Raw genomic sequence first — 19759 nt, 5'->3', positions numbered from 1 at the left:
TAAAAAAGATACGTTTTAGGGGCTTAACAGCGTCAGAGTTTTGGGGGAAGTGGGGAGTAGGAGATTCGGCTTTATCCTTTCTCTCTCCTAGTTTTCCTAATGCTTTAAGAGAAGGCATTATGAGAGCTGATTCTTCCACAAAAACAGAACACTGACTAATGTGAAATATTATCAGACAGATATTACATAAGTGAGCCACTGAACAACCCTTTTCAGCTGTTTGAATATGAACTTAGTTTTTACTTTATGACATGGTCTGGTTATGCAGCAAACATATACAATTTACAAATTTTTTCCATTGCCTCTCTCATGAGCTGCTTTATACCAAGAAAGCGTCTAAATTCAATGCATCATTGCTATCCACAGGGTCTCTTTCAACACGGTTCAATGTGTTGGATGTTGTATTTCCAGACTGAAAGGACAATATTGTAACCCAAAAGGCAGCCTGGTGAATACAAAGTGGAGGAGAATTTGAGGAAAAGGATGTTGTAGGCAGTTAATGCTGTATGTCTAACGTGACTATTTAAAAAGCTCTGATGAATTTTCTTAAGAATTTTCCTTTATTGAATGACACAAACCACTAGCATTTTAATCGCCCACAAAGCAGAAGCTTAAAAATCCACCCTACGTTTCTTTTGTTTCTTAACACTGCATACGGTCATTTTCACCTCATGTTAATTCCATGACTCAGTATCCAAGTGAATACTCTCAAAACACAAGAAAACTCCATAGAGGGTCATAACTGACCAGAAGGCTTGGGCAGTGGGGTAGGGATTGAAGAGCTGAAAGACAGGAGTTTGGTCAGTCAACCCAACCTGGGATTAATTCCCAGCACACATCCCATGATCAGTGCTTTTATAATTTTAAACTGAGCCTATTGAATCTGTTAAAACAGATTTATTGAAGTGCAATTCTATATATACTATATGTTATATCAAATATAACATGTAATAAATCGCAAATATTTAAGCTTACAATTTTGTGAGTTTTGACGTGTGTATATACTTTGAAACTATCATCACAAACAAGATAATGAGTATTTCTATCATGGCCCCAAATTTCCTTGTGACTCTTTATAATCCCACCCTTCCAACTCCTCCTCCATGAGGAAATCACTAATTTATTTTGTGTCACCATAGATTAGCTAACATTTTCTATAGTTTTATCACAAAATATGTGCTTCTTTTTGGGTAGGAGTCTGGCTTCTTTTTCTTAGCATAATTATTTGGGGGTTAACCCATGTTGTATGTATCAATAGATAATCCTTTTTATTGTTGAGTAGCATTTCACTGTATGCATACATACACTTTGTTGATCTATTCATCTGTTAAGGAACATTTGGATCACTCAGTTTTCCGCTATGTGTTTCACTGTGGATAGTTTTTACTGCTGTACCTTCAAGTTTACTAACTGTTTCCTCTGCAGTGCCTAATACACTGCAAATAACTTTCAGCGTATTTCCATCTCTTTCAGTATCATTTTCATGTCTGGAAGTTTGATTTCGATCTTTTAACTATCTTCCACGTCTTAACTTAGCTTTTTGAACATACAGAATACAGTTGTGAAAACAGCTTTAATGGACTTGCTGACTCTAACATCACTTTGGTTCTGACTGATTTTCTTCTTATTTGGGGTTGTATTTCCCCACTTCCTCTCCTACTTTCTTATTTTGGGTTATGTTTTCCTACTTTCCTATGTAATTTTTAATTGGATGCTACGATTTATTTTGACCTTTATTTGTTGTAGATTAGATGGATCTTTAAAAAAATAAACAATGTCACTAAATAATTGTCCTGGATTTTAGCAAAAAAGAAAGGTTGGGAAATATTTATGTCGTCAGGAATTCATAAAAAAAAAATTACAGAATCACTCCTTAGGCTGTGGTGTAAAAAGGGGAAGAGCGTCCTGGGAAGACACTAGGCTTCCCTTCAACGTCTGGCCCAGCAGTTTCCTAGTTTATTTGAAATCCATCGGCATGGGCACATGTAGAAATTGACAAAGACAGGGACTTTGTAAGCTCAAATAATTCAGATGGAGCGAAGGAGGAGTCCCTCCAGTGCACAGGCTCTTACACTTCTGTTGGTGAATACTCTTTCTGGGATACGGGAGAGAAGAACCAAGGGGATGTTTCTGTTTTACAATCTCTGTGGTAGGAATGCAAAGGGGATGAACTTGTACTGGTCATTGCAACCTGACAACACCTATATTGTAGTATCATTTGTTACTAAATTTTATTTCTCTGAACAGATTGAGTGGGCAACAAAATCCTCCTATTCCTAATTAGTTGGAGTTGATTATAGATACTCTGAAAAGAGGATGCCCATTTCTGCTGAGTCCGCCTCTGAGGCGCCTGCGAGAAGGCTGTGCAGGTGTTGTGAGGTGAGGAGCGTCCACTGAGTAAGCAGGCAGCACCCTCCCTACTGGGAGGGCACTTGGATCGGACTCAGTCCTTCGACCTCCCGATTTTCAAACACAGAACTTAAAATGAGGCCAGGTAACACGGCAGGCCAAGGCCCACACTGAGTCACTGACACTGTTTTCTACAGACAGCTCCATCCCTGCAAAGCAGAAAGAGCTGAGCCGTAAAATGTTCTTGAGTGGGACTAACGACAAGATAATGGCTGACTGATAGCAGAACTTCCTTGTCAAAAGAAAAGATTTCGGAGGTTTTTGACGGTGTGCAGTTTAGAAAGCTCAATATAATTGGCCTATCTGAGTGGGTGGGCAAGGGAGGACTGGAACATGTTTATTCTTAATTCCTCGGGTTCTTTACAGCCAACAGAGCACCTCCTCATGGTGTAATGGAAAGGGTTCCAGTCCCAGCACGTTTACTTACTAACTGTGTCGTCCGGACACTTAATGCAATCTCTCTAAACACTGGTTCCCTCATCTGTAAAGTGGAGAAAATCTCTGATTCACAGATACATGAAGCTCTTAGTATAGTTCCTGCCATACATAACAGGCTCTAAAAAAATAGGAGTTTTATACATATTTAATGACATATGTCAAGGGCCATGAACGATATTGATTGTAAATGTAGTAGAATCAATTGATGAACTTTATAAAAAATATAAACACACAAACATATGCATATCTATATGCACACTTACACAATACACGCATAGATATATATTCATTGTATCGATGCCAGAATTTCTGGAATGACTGGAATACTACAGGGCCTGATCATAAATACCCTTTTTGAAGCTCTCCAGGAGATTCTAACATGCAATCAGAATTGAGAAACACTGGACGCAGGTTCTTAATCTGAGGTCCTTAGAATCCTTGATGGAAAACAGGAATTTCATGAACTCGGATGGAAAGAATTTAGGTCTTTATTTTCACTAGCCTCTCACTGAAATGTAACACTTCCTCCAACATGAAGCAACAAATCACAGTGACATTATCAATACCTGTAACTTGGCACCAACAGAAACCACAGACAATCATTGTCGACTTGCTGCAGACACCTCAAGGTGTCACTGACAGTCACCATTATATCAACATTGCAGTGGTTATTAGATCTGGCCCTAGATTTCCTTTTTAGTGCATTACTAAAGAGTAACATATTTTACAAAAGTATTTTGAAAACTTTAATATGATGGAAATCTGTTGTAACTTTCTGGATTCAGGGCTATGTATTCAGAAGCAATATTCTGAAAAGAGGATTTTAGGCTTCACCAGGGTGCCCACGGAGGCCATGACACACATACAAAGTTAAGAATGCTGTATTTACAGGCTACTGGTCAGGAAAGCACCTTCAGAATGCTGAAGAAGAGCAACTTCTTTGAAGTCATTTTGAACATAATGTGCACAATGCTGATGTCTCAGTAACGAACTGAGAAAGGGTTTCAGTAGAAATGAGGTGTCTCCTAACAGAGGTATATTTACATATCAATAGTTCTTCCTTTATCAATTTCTCTAACAAAGCCATCACTCCTTTTTCTATATCTTCACCAGCTGATTCATTGCTGAATCCCTATCTTTTGCCTAACTCTTACTGCCACAAATGATAGAAAATGTCAGTCTTTGCTTGCTAATTCAGTGCATTCAGACAAAAAGCAGCATGTATTTTTTGGTAAAAAAAAAAAATTTGCAAGCCTAAAATATATGAGTTCTAAAGATTTTGCAGTGAGAATGAAAGGATTCACTTTAAAATTGATTTCTGTAAGTCCTAATTACACAATAACATTTCATAATAAGTACTGCAAAATCTCAGCTTAGGAAGGAAAAAAAAAAACTCTTAGTAATAAGTTGTCACTACAATGATCAGTATGCCAAATTTAATTTGCAGACAAATAAAAGGAAACCTTGAAAGCCAAGCATAAGTCTAGTACAAGTGTAGGCTTCGGTGTAATTCTGTGACAGTTAAGAAACAAGCCCTTAAAATACATTTCAGCGGGTCTCAATGTCTTTATACTCAAGATTTCCTCCAGATGCCTCCTCTAGTTCATGGTCAGCTGGTCCCTGCTCTCTTTGGAAACAGAGATGTTATCTGCTCATGTCAGCTGACCTATACGCCCCCCAGCACAATTTCTTTTTCAGAAAAGTTAGCCCTTGCTTAGAAGCTGCCACAATGGGTTGAATTATCCGGTCCCTGTCATTAAGGGTGGCAGCCCCGCACTCGAGAATGATGTGGGAAAACTCCGGCGAGAGTGATAATTAAACTTGGAAAATGAAGGGTCACCTTCCTTCATTCAGCTCATTGGCTTTGGCGTCAGACTAATTCCAAAGCAGTGGGGGATACGCTGCTCTCAGCATGGCAATATCCATGTGCACACACATTATTTCTATAGGCTCAAATGGGAATGCCATTTTAATTGTATTTAAAATGTTACCTTTGATATGCAGAGTAAAAGTGTTAGAAATTAGTTCTAAGAATACAGAAAAGGAATAATGAGTATAATATAAATGGTGAGAGAACGAGAAACAAGAAAAGCATGTACTATTTTCTCAGAAGAAAAAGCTTCTGGAGAAGAAAACTGTTTCCGGGGAAATTGAAAAGAACATTTAAATGTGTTTAAGTCTTTCTACTTGACTGTGGAATCACAAAGCAAAGGTTCCGTCTCAGCTTTCTTGTCTACTTACTGTCATTTTTTGGAGGTCATTATTGTAACATCTTCCTCCAGCTCAAGGAGGCTAGAAAAGTATCAGGTGAGCTTAAGACAAGTCATTGGTAGAAGTTACTTTCCAGAAAAAGGAATTTTTTTCAGAGACATAGGCTTATCTAAGTATTATTGAAGGAATATTTGGGAAATTATATTTCATACTGTTCTTATTTTGCATCAGTATTAAGTGAAACTGAATCTTCAAGGGCCTGAAATGATCTTGCAATATAAGCCGGTATACAAGTGAACATTAGTATTAGACAGGGCATGAATGCTAAAAGCAAATTCCAAGTTCAAATTCTGGCTTCACCATATAATAGCTGTAAACTTTGGGTATGTTACTTAACTCTGTGCCTCAGTTTCCTCATCCGTAAAATGGGGCAAATAATAGTAGCTGTCTCATAAAGTTGTTGAAAAATTAAATGAGTGTTAAAATACATAAAGCGTTTAGACTCATACCCCGCACAGAGTGAGTATTATATAAATGCTCACACTTATTACCATTATTATTGTTATTGCTATTTTAAGCATGTTCAGTACCCAGCATAGTACTTAACACTGTAGACTAAGTTTAAAAATATACTAATGATTATTTTTATGAGTGACCACTTTTTGTCCTCGTCACTCTGAGAAAAGCTGCCTAAAAAATGTAGATTCTTTAAAGCACAAGTAGTTCAACAAAATTGCCATTAGAGTTGACTGTATAATGTGCAAACAGAGATAATTGCAACATCATATTCAGAAAGTGAAAAATTCCTAATAAGCAGAAGCTACAGGTTTCAGATGGCCTTTATAGTTCCCTTCACATCTGGAGGGTGGAATTGAGGAAGATAAATTATATCCTATGTGATTATATTTTGTTTCAAGATAAGAGAGAATTTTGAAACAATGAGAGCTGTCTAAGACAGAAGAAGAAACTTGATGAGCTAGCCAGTAGTGTGATATCTGAAGTCCCTTTGTAAAATTTTCTGATTTATCAGCTTGTGGGCAAACATCCACAAAGTTCATTAGATTTTAAAATATTTATCATTCAAATACCTGAAGTGTTCTCATTTGTCTCTGAAAGATCAATGTAGAAAAATCTTTTCTACAACATAAGCAAACATTGCTCCAAACCTCAAGCTCAATTCACCACTAGCTCATTGAGAGAGAGAGAGAGAGAGAGAGAGAGAGAGAGAGAAATGTGTATGTGTGCACGTGTGTGCAGGGGGAAGGGAGCTGGGGGCAGGAAGAGAATGAATGAATGACATTAAGGAAAACCCTCACCGATTGTTGACGAGAAAATACTGTCTGTTGGTTAGAAAATTACAGGCAACATATACAAATCCACAAAGCAATGAAATATTACACGTAAGCTTGATTTTACTGTAATGTTTGTGCACAGTGCTTTAGAAGAAAAAAAGATTTCATAAAAGATACTTGACTCATTCAGAATACAGGTCTTAAAATTATTTGGTAAATTATTTCCCACTGAAAAAAATATAAATAAACTATATAAGAAATTCTGCTTTGCCCCGGCTTCATATTTAAAATGATTTACAGTCTGTAATTTCTTCCTAAGGTCATCACCTTCATAAATACTATCCACATACAGTGAAAACCAACTCAATAAAACGAGTATTTCATTTCTCTTCCCCCTGCTTATGTAGATACTTCTTCCATCTACATGGCACCCATTTATAACAAAGCCTCGCATTGTGTGGATTTTTATGAGTTCTTGAGCTTTTCTTTCTTTTTTATCTTTCTATGCATCAGCAAAGCAACTGGCAGATTCTTTAATAAAATATATTATACACATTAATATTTATAAGCCTATGAATTGGATGTTTAAATAAACATCCACCAACTTGTGCCAATTCTTTTGTTTTAGACGTTAAATCACACTTACGTTGTCTGGAAAGTCAGCTTTTAGTTCAGTGATACTTTGACACCAATATGCAGCCGTTTTTTCACTGATGAGTTCAATATTCAGGAAGGAGCTTTGTCCAGGGCCATACATGGGGCCAGAGGTGGTTCCCCGGATGATTCTGGGTGAAACATTTGTCACTATGTCCTGTGAAAAGAGTAAAGATATTGGGTCTCTTTTCAACAAAGAAAACCTGCTTTCTTTATTCTATTCTCATTTCCATATGACAATATTCTACTAAGTCCCATCTCACATTAATATATTTTAAATTACAGTTGAACACACACTACTTTCAAATAATAAAGTAAAATAATATATTTGTTAGCTTTATTTAAATTACTCCCTCTAATTGTAAGATTAGTATATTGGAAAAATATGTAAATTCACTTACACTAATTTTGGGCATACACATTTTAATTTGCTTGCAATTAAATAATAAATGAAAACATGACAAGTAAAATATAAGAGTACACTTCAGTCTATTTAATCTATGTATCTCCAATGAGATTTTAACTCAAATAAGAGTTAATGTTTGTAAAGAAAAAAAAAATCCTAAAAACTGATTTCAGTATAAATCAGCCAAGCAGTACACATTAGCACTATCGGCTTATCAAACTTTAACATACATTCCAAGAAACTAACTAGGTCAACTCACCTATATGATTCAAACTATAAATTCACACTCAATGAGAATCATTTTTCCTAAGACTGAAATGACGATATCAATAACTTCCTGCTAACTATAAACAGTAAACAAATTAACTTGCTTGTTAAGTGTAATTAACAATCCACAACTGCTTCTAAAGCTGTATTAACAAAGAAGAGTAACATTCTTACATTACTATAAGCTAAAAAGACACAAAGAAAGAAAACGTTTCTTTAGCCAACTTCCAATTAAAATTAATTTTGAGTAAAGGTCATTTAGTTAAGGATTTATCAAAATTAGTCATTTAAGCACCCCTCCTCACCATCTTGTCATTTTTAGTGAGATAACATGAACCCCCATTAGTATATAGCAATTAAGGTCAATTTACATATTTTAATTAAGAACCACCCCATATAAAACAATTAGCGTAATAGGCATACTAACTGGATTTCATAACATTTGGACGTTTTTCCAACTAGATAGACAGGAAACCTTAATTAGCATTAATTAGTGCTGATCTGCATATGTTTGATAAGGCATACCCTTGCCACAAAAGATTATTTATTCCTAAATCTGCCAAATGCTACAGTTGCAGAGGATAAAAGGACTTTTCTTCCCATTGCATGTTAATTTCTGATAATTTACATTCACTTTTACATTCGAATTAGTATATTATAAAATAAATGGTATAAATGTTACAATAAGCTGCCTTAAATATGTACATTTTTACTTGTAGGAATCCTGGCAGTTAGCGTTTTACTAATTAAGCCATCCCACTTCTCTTGTAACTGTGTGAACGTCACCAGCCTTACTTTGATTTGCTATTGTGGAACATGTTACACGATCTTAATGGGTAAAATGAAAAGTAGAGTCACTCCAGGAAGCTCAAGCCTCATGGGTCAAACTGTTATCTTAGCAAATGCTTAAATGCATGCTCTGCCTCCCTGCAGGTGGCTTCCGTACAGCTCACCCAGGTAGGTACTCTCGTGCTGTCATGGTCTGAGAAGACACTTCTAGAAATGCTTCATTCAAATGAGGCTGATTTTCTCTGATGTTCCAATTTTCAGGAGCCATACTTCCAAGCCTTGAGGTCTTCCTTTCTTCTGCCATATCTTCTACTCTCAATTTTTTTTCACCTCGGTAAGTCCAATAGAGGCCACAGGCTGCGCTCTGCACTGGAGAAACCGACCAAAGAGCTGCACAGAGTCCATTCTCAGTTCACCGAGTCAGGTGCCCTGGCACCAGGTAGCTCCACAAAGGAAAGGGCACCTGTTTTACATGCCCATTTTCTAATTTATTGGCCTGTGTTGAGGAGGAATAAAACTTCCCTCTACTCTTCTAGGTTCCTCAGGCTGGTCTAATAAGTAAATTGACATAAAATAGATTAACAAGAGAAAAATGAAGTTTCACTTCACACGTACAGGGATCCCACATACATGAGAGGGTCCGAGACAGAAAGGTAAACTGAAGTATACATGCTGTGCTGAGCTAAGGAATGGGACAGGGACTTGGGGCCTCTAAGAAGAGGGCCACTACAGGACAATAAGAAGAGTAGATGTGTGGCAATTAGACGTTTGCCCTGCCAGACTGAAAGAGCTACGTGGGTAAGGAACACCTTCCTGGGAAAAATCCTCAATTTAAATTCTTCTAGGTAGTTAAGGGAAGGGCAGTCATGTCTTTTGAACCTGCAGGGTCTTGATTGCGTTTTTACTCAAAATAACCCTTATGCAAAAGTGACACATTTTGGGGGGGATTATTTTGAACCCCCTAGACCTTGAAGTGGCACTTTCTGCTTATTCAACAAAACTGATTCGTGTTAAGAGTCTCTGCTCCTGCACATTCTTCAGATCTGTATTGTGACTGTCTGTATTCTTGAGAGTACATTCCATTAAAGTGTAAACTTCTGAAGGGAAGGAACTATATTTTGCTTGCTATCACATGTCCAGCTTCTAGCCTGGCCTTTAGTAAGTGCTTCAACAATGTTTTTTGAAGGAACCTGGACTAAAACCCTAGACACTAGAACAGGTCTTGTCTCGAGGCGTGGGGACTATAAGGTATTTATTGCTGGCCTCATTCTGTTGCTGAACACATGGGTTTGGGCTTACATTCAAACTCCAGGAACTTGCTCTGTGCTTAAATCCCTTCCCACCAGTCCATTGACTTGCTTCCCATGATCTCCCAGGGACCCCTTCTCTGAATACAGCCACCCACCCACTACTACGACTGGATCCTGGGACTGGCATGCAGGGATCTAGACTGCCCACCGTTCTACCTCCCTCTGCCCCAGCCTACTGCAGCGCTTCAGCGACACAAAGCTTCATACTTGAACTTGGGCACCCTGAACTTCTAGACCTTCCTGACTGCTGACCCTAAGTTGACGGGTTTATCTCAGCTCTAGGATCCAAACAGAATGGCCCCATTCAGATATAAACCAATTCTCAGGCTTTTCTACTTCAAGTAGATATGAATTCCTGAGCTGGTTAACGGCCACCTAAGGAATTTCTTTGGTTAAAAGATTTCTTAGGTTAAGATCCTCATAGGAAGATGATTTCCTACCAGCCGTAGGCCGTACCTATGCTTTCATTGAATGTGTATATTTTTTTAATATCATAAAATTAAAAAAAAAAACACACATGGAAGAATCACACCTATACTGAATAAGAAAACACTTAATAGCCCAGGAATTCTAGTCATACGCTGTTTTACAGTATCCCTCTTAATAACAACTAGGCCATGAATATGTAGTAGCCAAAAGGGTCAGGAAGTTGACAGCATTTAGTTGGAGGACAGGCAAGAGAATGCTTCTTTCTTAAAACGTCGTCCCTCAGTGGTACCTTAAAACTTCAAATTCTACCATTACAGACTTTTCCTTTGTGTACTGTGAGTTAAATCTATTGTTAATGTTGGAGTTGTTTTATTTTCCTCTTCTATAATCCAATGTCAAACCGTAAATACACCATGGGAGGATTATCAATGATCTCCTCAACCAAGATCGAACAGGAAGTACAAAGCAAATCAAAGGGAAACTTCATCTACTTTATGACAGGAATTGTTTACGCTTTTATGTTGATTTAGGACAGGCAGTGCTTCTCTCAACAGGTCAGCTTTCTCTTTCCTTAACTGAAGCAAGGGAAAAGCATCCTTGTAAGTGCCCGAATTATACTCATCGACTGTGCAGAACTTGCTAACTATCCATGAGTCAGTTCTTACCATCACAGCAATTTAAAAATTTAGCGTATTCCAAACTCAGCTAAAGCATCAGAATTCCAATATGGTCTCCCAGTGATAAATCAGTAATGTAAATTTTACACTAGGTTTTCTCTCCCAAATCCAGTTACATTTGCCACTGCTTTGTCAAAACCCTTCTCTACTGACGAGAGTTAGAATTTTTAAATTAAGTGAAAGACGAATAAAACTTGGATACAACCAATTAACTTTGGTTATCTGATTAGAGTTAAGAGCTTCAATAATTGGGCAATAACTTACTAAAGCATTTGACCTGGGAATGCTAGAATTCGAATACGATTTTATGATAATATTTTGCTTTAATATTTAATAGCTAAATCATATTAGCATTGCTTAAGGGAGTTAATATAATAAAATAAACATAGTCAAGACTAGTTAGGAGAGATAAGCATTTATTCTCTATAACAAAGAAGACAGATTACCATAGTTTTAATTTGGAGTGCATTAGCAATATTCAGATTTTTTTAAATTGATGTCTATTGATAAGGAAGTATTAGGTGATATCTCTGCTTCCTGTGATAGTGTAATTACCATTATAAAATGGAGTGTTAGTGACCTCTTAACATTTGAAGTGATGATAGTGATTTTTCAGCAGTAAAGAGATTTAAATGGTAAACAGGCTGATTAAATTTGTTTGTTTAAGTTCATTTACTTGACCTCTCTTATCCTAAAAAACTATAGTGTTTCCGTGGTTACTGCTGGAGTAAGACAGTCACAGTGGCCTCAATGAACAGAAAAGGAAACTGCAGAAATGTTTTGGTAAAACACTAGGAAAAGAACCTGGATCCCAGAAAGGTCGATTTAAACGAAAAGTAAAATTTGCAGAGTGAATCACAGCTACTGTGTCACAACAGATGAATTTAAAAAATACATTGTTGAGTGAAAAGAGCAAGATATGGAAAAATATACAGAACATGATGCCTAAAACATGCTTTTATGATGAAGTACAAAAATAAGTAAGAAAATAATTTAAAATAATTCAGGAGAGTGGTTACTTTTTGGAACAGGTAGATGCTGGGGGAGAAACTGGGGATGGAGAAGCAACAGAGGCTTTCTAAAAGTATTCGTTATATACAGTTTTAAAGCAGCTTTCTTCCTGAACTGCAGAAACTCACGACAGAACGAGAAACCTGTTTAATGAGCTCTGTGCTAGTGTAGTGCCTATTGTGGTAATTATCAATAAGGTGTTACTGGTTTACCTGAAAACCTGTAATTAAATCTTAGGCATTTTCTTTTTCCTTTTTTAATTTCCAAGATTCTGATGCGAACTGGTTGTTACTGTCAAAAGAAAAAATCTCTTAATTATTTGGTTTTATAAGCTAGAATTTCAATAACTAAAATCACTGCAGGAAACATTGTCCTCTAAAATATATTACCCTCTATATAAGCAGAGTTTAACTATACATATTTCCATAAAAGAATAGACTCACTTCACAAATAAATCTAACAACAAATATCCTGTTATGTAATACAATTCCATCATTATAAATCTGGCATACTGCTACTCCGGGAATAGCAAAAAGTGAAATAAAATCCAGCAGTGGCCCAATTTCCAGTGCAACTCCACTCTTACGAAGGAACACTCTAACATTTTATTTTCTTCACAAACTAAGTATATTAATATTTGATTACTCCCCCAAATAAACTTTGTAATGGTCAGAATAAGCTCCACTTGGTTGTTTAGGAGGGGTGGCATGGGTAGGATGAGAATTCTTTCTTAATGTATCAAGTTTACATGTTAGTCTCTTACATAAAGGCAGCGATCAAAATCCTCAAAGTTTACCCATTTGTCCTCGAGAACTCTAAGTTTGTCAATCTACATAGAAAACACAGTAAACAAGAACAACAATGTTATCCTAGAAATACAAAACAAAGTATCAGAGAAAGAGTGGAGTTGAAATTGCAGAAACGGTAATAATTTAGCTTCTTATGGCATAAATCTTTCACATAAACTATCTCATTTTATGTTTACAACTCTGTCATCGTGCTGTTAATGCTACAGCTGGGGCTTAGAGAAATTAAGGTGACTTGTCCACTGCCGCACAGCTCTGGGTAGCATTAGAGACGAGACTTGAATTCATATGTAATCATGTGATATGAATAATGATATTACTAGGGACTTCTTAATGTTTGGACGTATATGATAATAATTAGGACTGATTCTAGTTGCAAGAAAAAGAAATCAACCTGAACAAATTAAATTTAAAAAGTGGGATGTGGCTTTAAGGAAAAGGAATATATCACATAATACAAGAAAGGAATACAGTCAGGAATGTTCCTCTGACTCTTCTCTCTGCTCCTGTTTACATATCCCTTCATTCTTATTTCTTTGGACCAGAGGGCTTCCTCTGTCTCAGTTCTTATGATAGAACATATGCCTGGGATAAGTCCCAAGTCATAAAATTATAGTTACAGTCACTCCCCCAAATTTGTAATCTCTCAGGCCCACCCACCTTGGTGGCAGAGTCTCTCATGTTCTTAACTTGGGTTTGAAATGAACCCTTTGTCTAACTGAATCCAGTAGGGTAGAATTAATTAGGATTCACACAGGTGCTCACGCAAACAAAGATGGAATAACTGAGAGCAAACATGTAGTCGAACAAGTCTTCTAACCAGGACTAGAAGAAAATACGATATGGACACTGATAAAGTGTAATTAACTAGGAAAATGCCTGCAAGAGAGACAAAATTATTATCATTTAGTGAAATTTAAACTTTCCATAGTCTTGAATCAACTGTGACAGCATAGTTATCCCTGTGGCTCCAAACCTTGCAAGATCAAAATTCTAAGAACCCTCTGAAATCGTCTCATGTTTTAGACTACACTGGGAATTCTGTATGTCCCATGTGCTGGTGTCCTGAAGCCTGTCAACACAAAATGGCCTGGGGCACCCTCAGTATCAGTCTTGGGCTGGACTGAACTGACCGAATGGCTACCCTGCGTAAAGAGGATAAGAGAGCAGAAAAACAAGACAACGACAGCATGTTGTGCTCTGGAATAAATAGGTACACAACTTACAACCTGATTGGGCTGAAAAGAGGGGATGATGAGTGCAAACCAAATATACTGAACGTCTGTGTCAAGGAAGACACTTGACTCCCATGCTGTCTAGTGCACACCTTGGGCCCAATGTCTCCCACCTCCCGGACAGTGTCAAGCATCCAGAGGACCTGGTTTCTCACAGTGCACAAGTATGCAGAATCATCTTCTGCATTTCACTTACGTCTGACTGGTAAAATTCTGGGTCAGACTCTTGTAGCCTTTCATCTTTCTTCTTGCTCGTCTTTGAGGAGTTTACAACTTTGCAGAAAGGACACTAAAAAGTAATTTGTTTTGCTCTTTAACTCTTTCTTCTGTCAAAATGGCTTCACTATATGAGAGAGAGCCTATAGGATAATAAATGGAATAACAGAGCCCAATAGGAGCATACGTCTGACAGGTAGTATTTGATAAATAAATATTTATTCATTCATCAGCTCACCAACTTCAGAGACAAAGTAGAAGTTGTGAAACTTCAGGCAACTGGTCTTCCCTAGTACACGGGCTGAAGCCAGGAATGAAACAGGAAATGAGGATGGGAAGATTGTATAGACTTGGGTCAGATTAGAGTCCTGAATGACTGTTTTAAGGAGTTCAATTTTTTTTTTCTGCAGGCTTTGAGAATCCATTGTGTTCTGTCTCCTATTCAAGTTATTAATACCAATAGCTCACAGCAGCTGTGCATTCACAGAGATAAGTTTTACAAGAAACAGATGAAGAGCTTTTTTAGTGCTGATATCAGATGGATTAGAACGTGATTAATCAACAGACAGACTGATTAAATTATTGGGTTCACTGTTCAGATAAGAGGTTTTGGATACACTCTGCCAAACTGTAATTAACTTAGAAATTTCTGCTGGCCTGCTCGTAAGATAATCATGTGATATGCTTTGAAGAAATCTTTTAAGGCCCAAACAGCAGCTGTGAAGGTGTAAGTATGAGCCAGTTTTAATAATGATTAAATATCTTCAAGTATTAGAGCAGAGCTTTCATTGAAAATGATAAATATTAAAAAAAAACTACATTTTATAAAACTGGGATAAATGCTCTGGTTTCACTCTAGAAGCCACTGTAAATGAAAAGGCTATTATTTAAAGAAGGGAGCATCTAAAAGAATCAGACAGGAGTTCTCCATTTTTGCATTACAGTTAACAAGATATTGAAAGAAAACCCTCACAACATAGCATATTTAAAAATACTGGACAGGACATGAATAAAACAAAAGCAGAAGAAACACAACTGTACCCAAGTCAAAATAAGGAAATTTCTTGGAGATCAGAAATGACATCCAAGCAGAGATCCACAAGGACAAACCCATTAGAGGGTGATGTTTGCCCTCAAGGTTTCTGCCAGTGCCAGGTGGCCTAGGGCCTGAGTTCTCATGGCTTACAAATACCTGAGAGAGCTGCATAGTCAGGGCCCAAGCATGGAGGCAGGGAGACAAGAAACTTCCACAGAAAGGGAAGACCAACAAAAAGTGATGCTCTCATTTTGTACGCTAAAGAATGACAACAGAGCAGTGATGGGGTATGTGTCCATTTGAGAGTTAAAACTGGATACGAAAGAAGACGTTTCCCCTAAGAATATAAGCTTGTGTGGGCTCCAAAACCAAAAGCTGAAAATTTGTTTTAAAAGTGGCTCTTGGTCATGGTGTCTCCAGATGAATAGCAGAAGCAATATCAAAACCTCTCTGGAAGAATTTGTTACCCTAGGTATCAAAAAATTACCATAAGTAAATTTCCAAGGGATATGAGCTCACAGTAGAATTCTACTAATCAAATGAGAAGGAAAGAAAGGCGTCATAAGTGAAAGTCTGTAGGGAGAAATAGCTACAGAATCAGATCTACAAAAAACCACAGAGACGGAGGTTACAGATATGAAATATAAAGCAAAAGTTTAATATGTTTGAAAAATAGAAGAGGGGCTTGAGTATATCATCAAAAATAAGGAACTTAAAACTTACGTGAGAATTTTTTTTAAATTAAAAAAAAGTTTCTGGAAATAAAAAATAGTAATAACTTGGGGAAAAAGAAGAATCCTAATAGTTTGGAGTAAATGAGAGATTAGACATAGTCGAAGAGAATTAGTCACCTTGATGATACATCCGGGAAAATTACCTGAAAGGCAACACAGAAAAATGAAACACAAAACATGATATGGAAGTAAGGAGACATGAAACGCAGGCTGATGATTACAGGGGAAACCTAGTTAGAGTTCACAAGCAGATAATGAGGTGAATCAAGAGACAAAATATTTTAACATATATTGTTAGAGATTTAATAGAATTAATGAAAAATGTCAATCTTCAGATTCAGGGACACCAAAAAACACATTATATCAATGGAAAAGAACAGAGAGCCCAGAAATAAACCCACACTTACATGGTCAATCAATCCACTACAAAGCAGCCAAGAATATACAATATAGAAAAGACAGTGTCTTCAATAAACGCTGTTGGGAAAACTGGACAGGTACATGCAAAAGAGTGAAACTAGACTACTATTCTATATTGTACACAAAAATAAACTCAAAATAGATTAAACAAGATTATATTGTACAGCACAGGGAAATATATACAAGATCTTGTGGTAGATCACAGCAAAAAAAAATGTGACAATGAATATATGTGTGTTCATGTATAACTGAAACATTGTGCTCTACACTGGAATTTGATACAACATTCAAAATGACTATAACTCAACAGAAATCTTTTAAAAAAATAAAAAATAAATAAATAAATTTTTAAAAAATGGATTAAAAACTTAAATGTAAGACTTGAAACCAGTAAATTTCTAGAAGAAAATGTAGGCAGTATGCTCTTTCACATCTTCACAATATTTTTCTGGATCTGTCTCCTCAGGGAAGGGCAACAGAAGCAAAAATAAACAAATCGGACCACATCAAAATAAAAAGCTTAGGCGCAGTGAAAGAAACCATCAACAAAATGAAAAGGCAACTTACTGCATAAGAGAAGATATTTGCAAATTACATGTCTGATAGGGTATTAATATCCAAAATATATAAAGAGTTCATACAACCCAATAACAACAACAACAACAACAACAAAATCTGAATAAAAAATGAGCAGAGGACCTGAACAGACATTTTTCCAAAGAAGATGTACGGATGGCCAACAGACACAGGAAAAGATGCTCAACATCACTAATCATCATGGAAATGCAAATCAAAGTCACAATGAGATATCACCCCACGCTTGTCAAAATGACTATTATCAAAAGGACAGCAATAACATGAGTTGGTGAAGATGTGGAGAAAAGGGAACCCTTGTGCACTTCTGTTTGGAATGTAAATTGGTGCAGCCAATATGGAAAACAGTATAGAGGGTCCTCATAAAATTAAAAGAACTATCATATGACCCACAATCTCACTTCTGAGTATTTAACTGAAGAAAACAAAAGATTCAGCAAGATATATGCACCTCAATGTTAACTGCAGCATTATTTACAAAATCAAAGATATGGAAGCAACCTAAGTGTCCACTGATAGATGAGTGAATAAAGAAGACGTGGCATGTATATACCGCCACATTCAGCCATAAAAAGGAATGAATTTTGCCATTTGCAACAAGATGAATGTACCTAGAGGGTATTATGCTAAGGGAAACAAGTCAAAGGAAGAGAAATACTGCATGACTTAACTTATATGTATAGCACAGGGAAATATATACAAGATCTTGTGATAGCTCACAGCAAAAAAAAAAAAATGACAATGAATATATGTATGTTCATGTATAACTGAAAAATATGTGGAGTCTAAAAAAAAAATGAACCAAACATAACAAAACAGAAACAGACTCATAGATACAGACAACAAACTGGTGGTGTCAGAGGGAAGAGGGGTAGGGAAATGGGCCAAGAATGGGAAAGGGATTAAGAAGCACAAACTTTCAGTGATAAAATAAATAAGCCATGAATATATGATGTACAGCATCAGGAATACAGTCAATAAAATTGTAATAACATTGTATGGTGAGACGGTAACTAGATTTATCATGGTGATCATTTTATACTATATAAAAATATTGGATCACTAGGTGGTACACCTGAAACTAATATAATATTGTTAGCGAATTATACTTCAAAAATAACAAACAAACAAATAAAATTAGTACCCTGTAGTAAATAAAGCACTAAAAGCAAAAGGAAGACTTAAAAAGTAACCAAAGAAAAAAGACTTACCTACAAGGAAAAGTAGACTGATAGTGAATTTCCTGGCACTGCCAGTAGAAGTCAGAAGACAGTAAACTACTTTGTATAAAGAAGAAACGTCAGCTGGCAATAATTTCATTTCAGGAATGAAAATAAAGACATTCTCAAACAAAAGGAATGAAGAGAACATAGTATTCAATGCTAAAATGAATGTGAAAAACAAAAGACTGAACAATAAGAACTGAAAAAAAAGTTGCATAGAAGTATACACTGTGTGATTATATTTATATAAAGCATAAAAACAGGCAAAACTAAATAGCATACTATTCGGGGATATATGTATGGCAAAACATAAACAAAAGCAAGAAAATGATTATCCCAAACTGTAAGTATTACCTCTAGAGGGGAGAGGAGGGGCACACGGGGTCAAAAGTACAGAAATATCTATGTTCTGCACCTTAACGTGCAAAATGAGAAAGAAGATACTCACTTCATTATTTCTTAAAGTGTATATCTAAATTATATATACTTTTTTAGCATGCATGCTATAATTCATGGTAAAAAAAAAAGTATCAAGCAGGGAAAAAAAAGATAGAATGCAGATCTGATGGTGGAAGTGTTCTAGGGTAAGTCGTTTGAGACTCTAAGACTGGTATGTTCTTCCTGAACACCGCCACCTCTGTTGATACACGGCCCGGAATGACGTTTTAGAGAACACTGAATCCAGTCGTCCCTCCAACATAGTAATGAGGTTGTATAACATGATCCCTACCATTGCTTTCAGCCACCACTGATTAGAACAGCAGAAAGTCATTTATCTGTAAAACTATAAAACATTCAACACGCAAGCATTTCAGATTGGAAACACTGCTATCTGCACACTTTCCATCCGTGACACAAATTTATGATTTTTGGGTAATCTCAAACTCATATTAAATCCACTTTAGGTAACACACACACATGCCTAGGAAATCCTCCTCACAATATTCTACTGACTAAAATAAGAAGATACAGTATGAGGGAGAAAAAAAAGTTAATTTCTGCCAAGAATCTGTGAAACCACTCAGCTAACAAAATATCATTTGTTTGAGCAAATATATAAACTTCCCTAAATGTAAGTTAAACAGCCATGAGATTTAATACTTACAATAATAAAGTTTAAAGTCTATTTTCTCATATTTCTAATAATCTTACTCAATAAAATTCTTTCATATACGAGGCCATAAAGATGCTTGTATTATAATTACAAAACACCATTTTAAAAAAATGTATTATGTCCTACAGCACTTAGCCTTGACAAACAATTACTGCATATCACATTCAACTGAATACAAAAAGTAATCTTTATCACAGGTTAAAATTAGCCTTGGAACAATAAATGCTTTCAGTGCTATTCTAGACCCCAAACTGCTTTGCACCAGTCTCTTTTGAGGAAATGCAAACAAGTAAACTGAAGGACATTTGAAAAACTTCCTGTCTGTGTGAGTCCTCTAGCTTTTTTAAGTGCTTTTTTTTGTGTTTTTGTTTTTGTTTTTTTCATAAGGAATAATCATTTTCTACTTAAGGGTGATCAGTACACTTTTAAAGGGAAAGGTTTTACAAATTAGAATTAAAACAAGAACAAATAACTAAGCCAACAAAGAA

At 36.3% G+C, this 19759-nt stretch overlaps 1 protein-coding gene across 1 annotated transcript in view; it reads right to left on the bottom strand.

Moving 5' to 3' along the window:
* DPYD (dihydropyrimidine dehydrogenase) overlaps positions 1 to 19759 on the bottom strand; it is a 722107-nt gene that overhangs the window by 288370 nt on the left and 413978 nt on the right. The window contains exon 14 of the mRNA XM_072968149.1: positions 6997 to 7161. Within this exon, the coding sequence (XP_072824250.1) occupies positions 6997 to 7161 (165 nt within the window). The remainder of the gene's footprint in view (positions 1 to 6996; positions 7162 to 19759) is intronic.

This window comes from Vicugna pacos, chromosome 9 (genome assembly GCF_048564905.1).
Source record: "Vicugna pacos chromosome 9, VicPac4, whole genome shotgun sequence".
Lineage (NCBI taxonomy): Eukaryota > Metazoa > Chordata > Mammalia > Artiodactyla > Camelidae > Vicugna > Vicugna pacos.
Note: the sequence above shows the minus strand (reverse complement) of the source record. Positions and strands in the feature narration are given on the sequence as shown.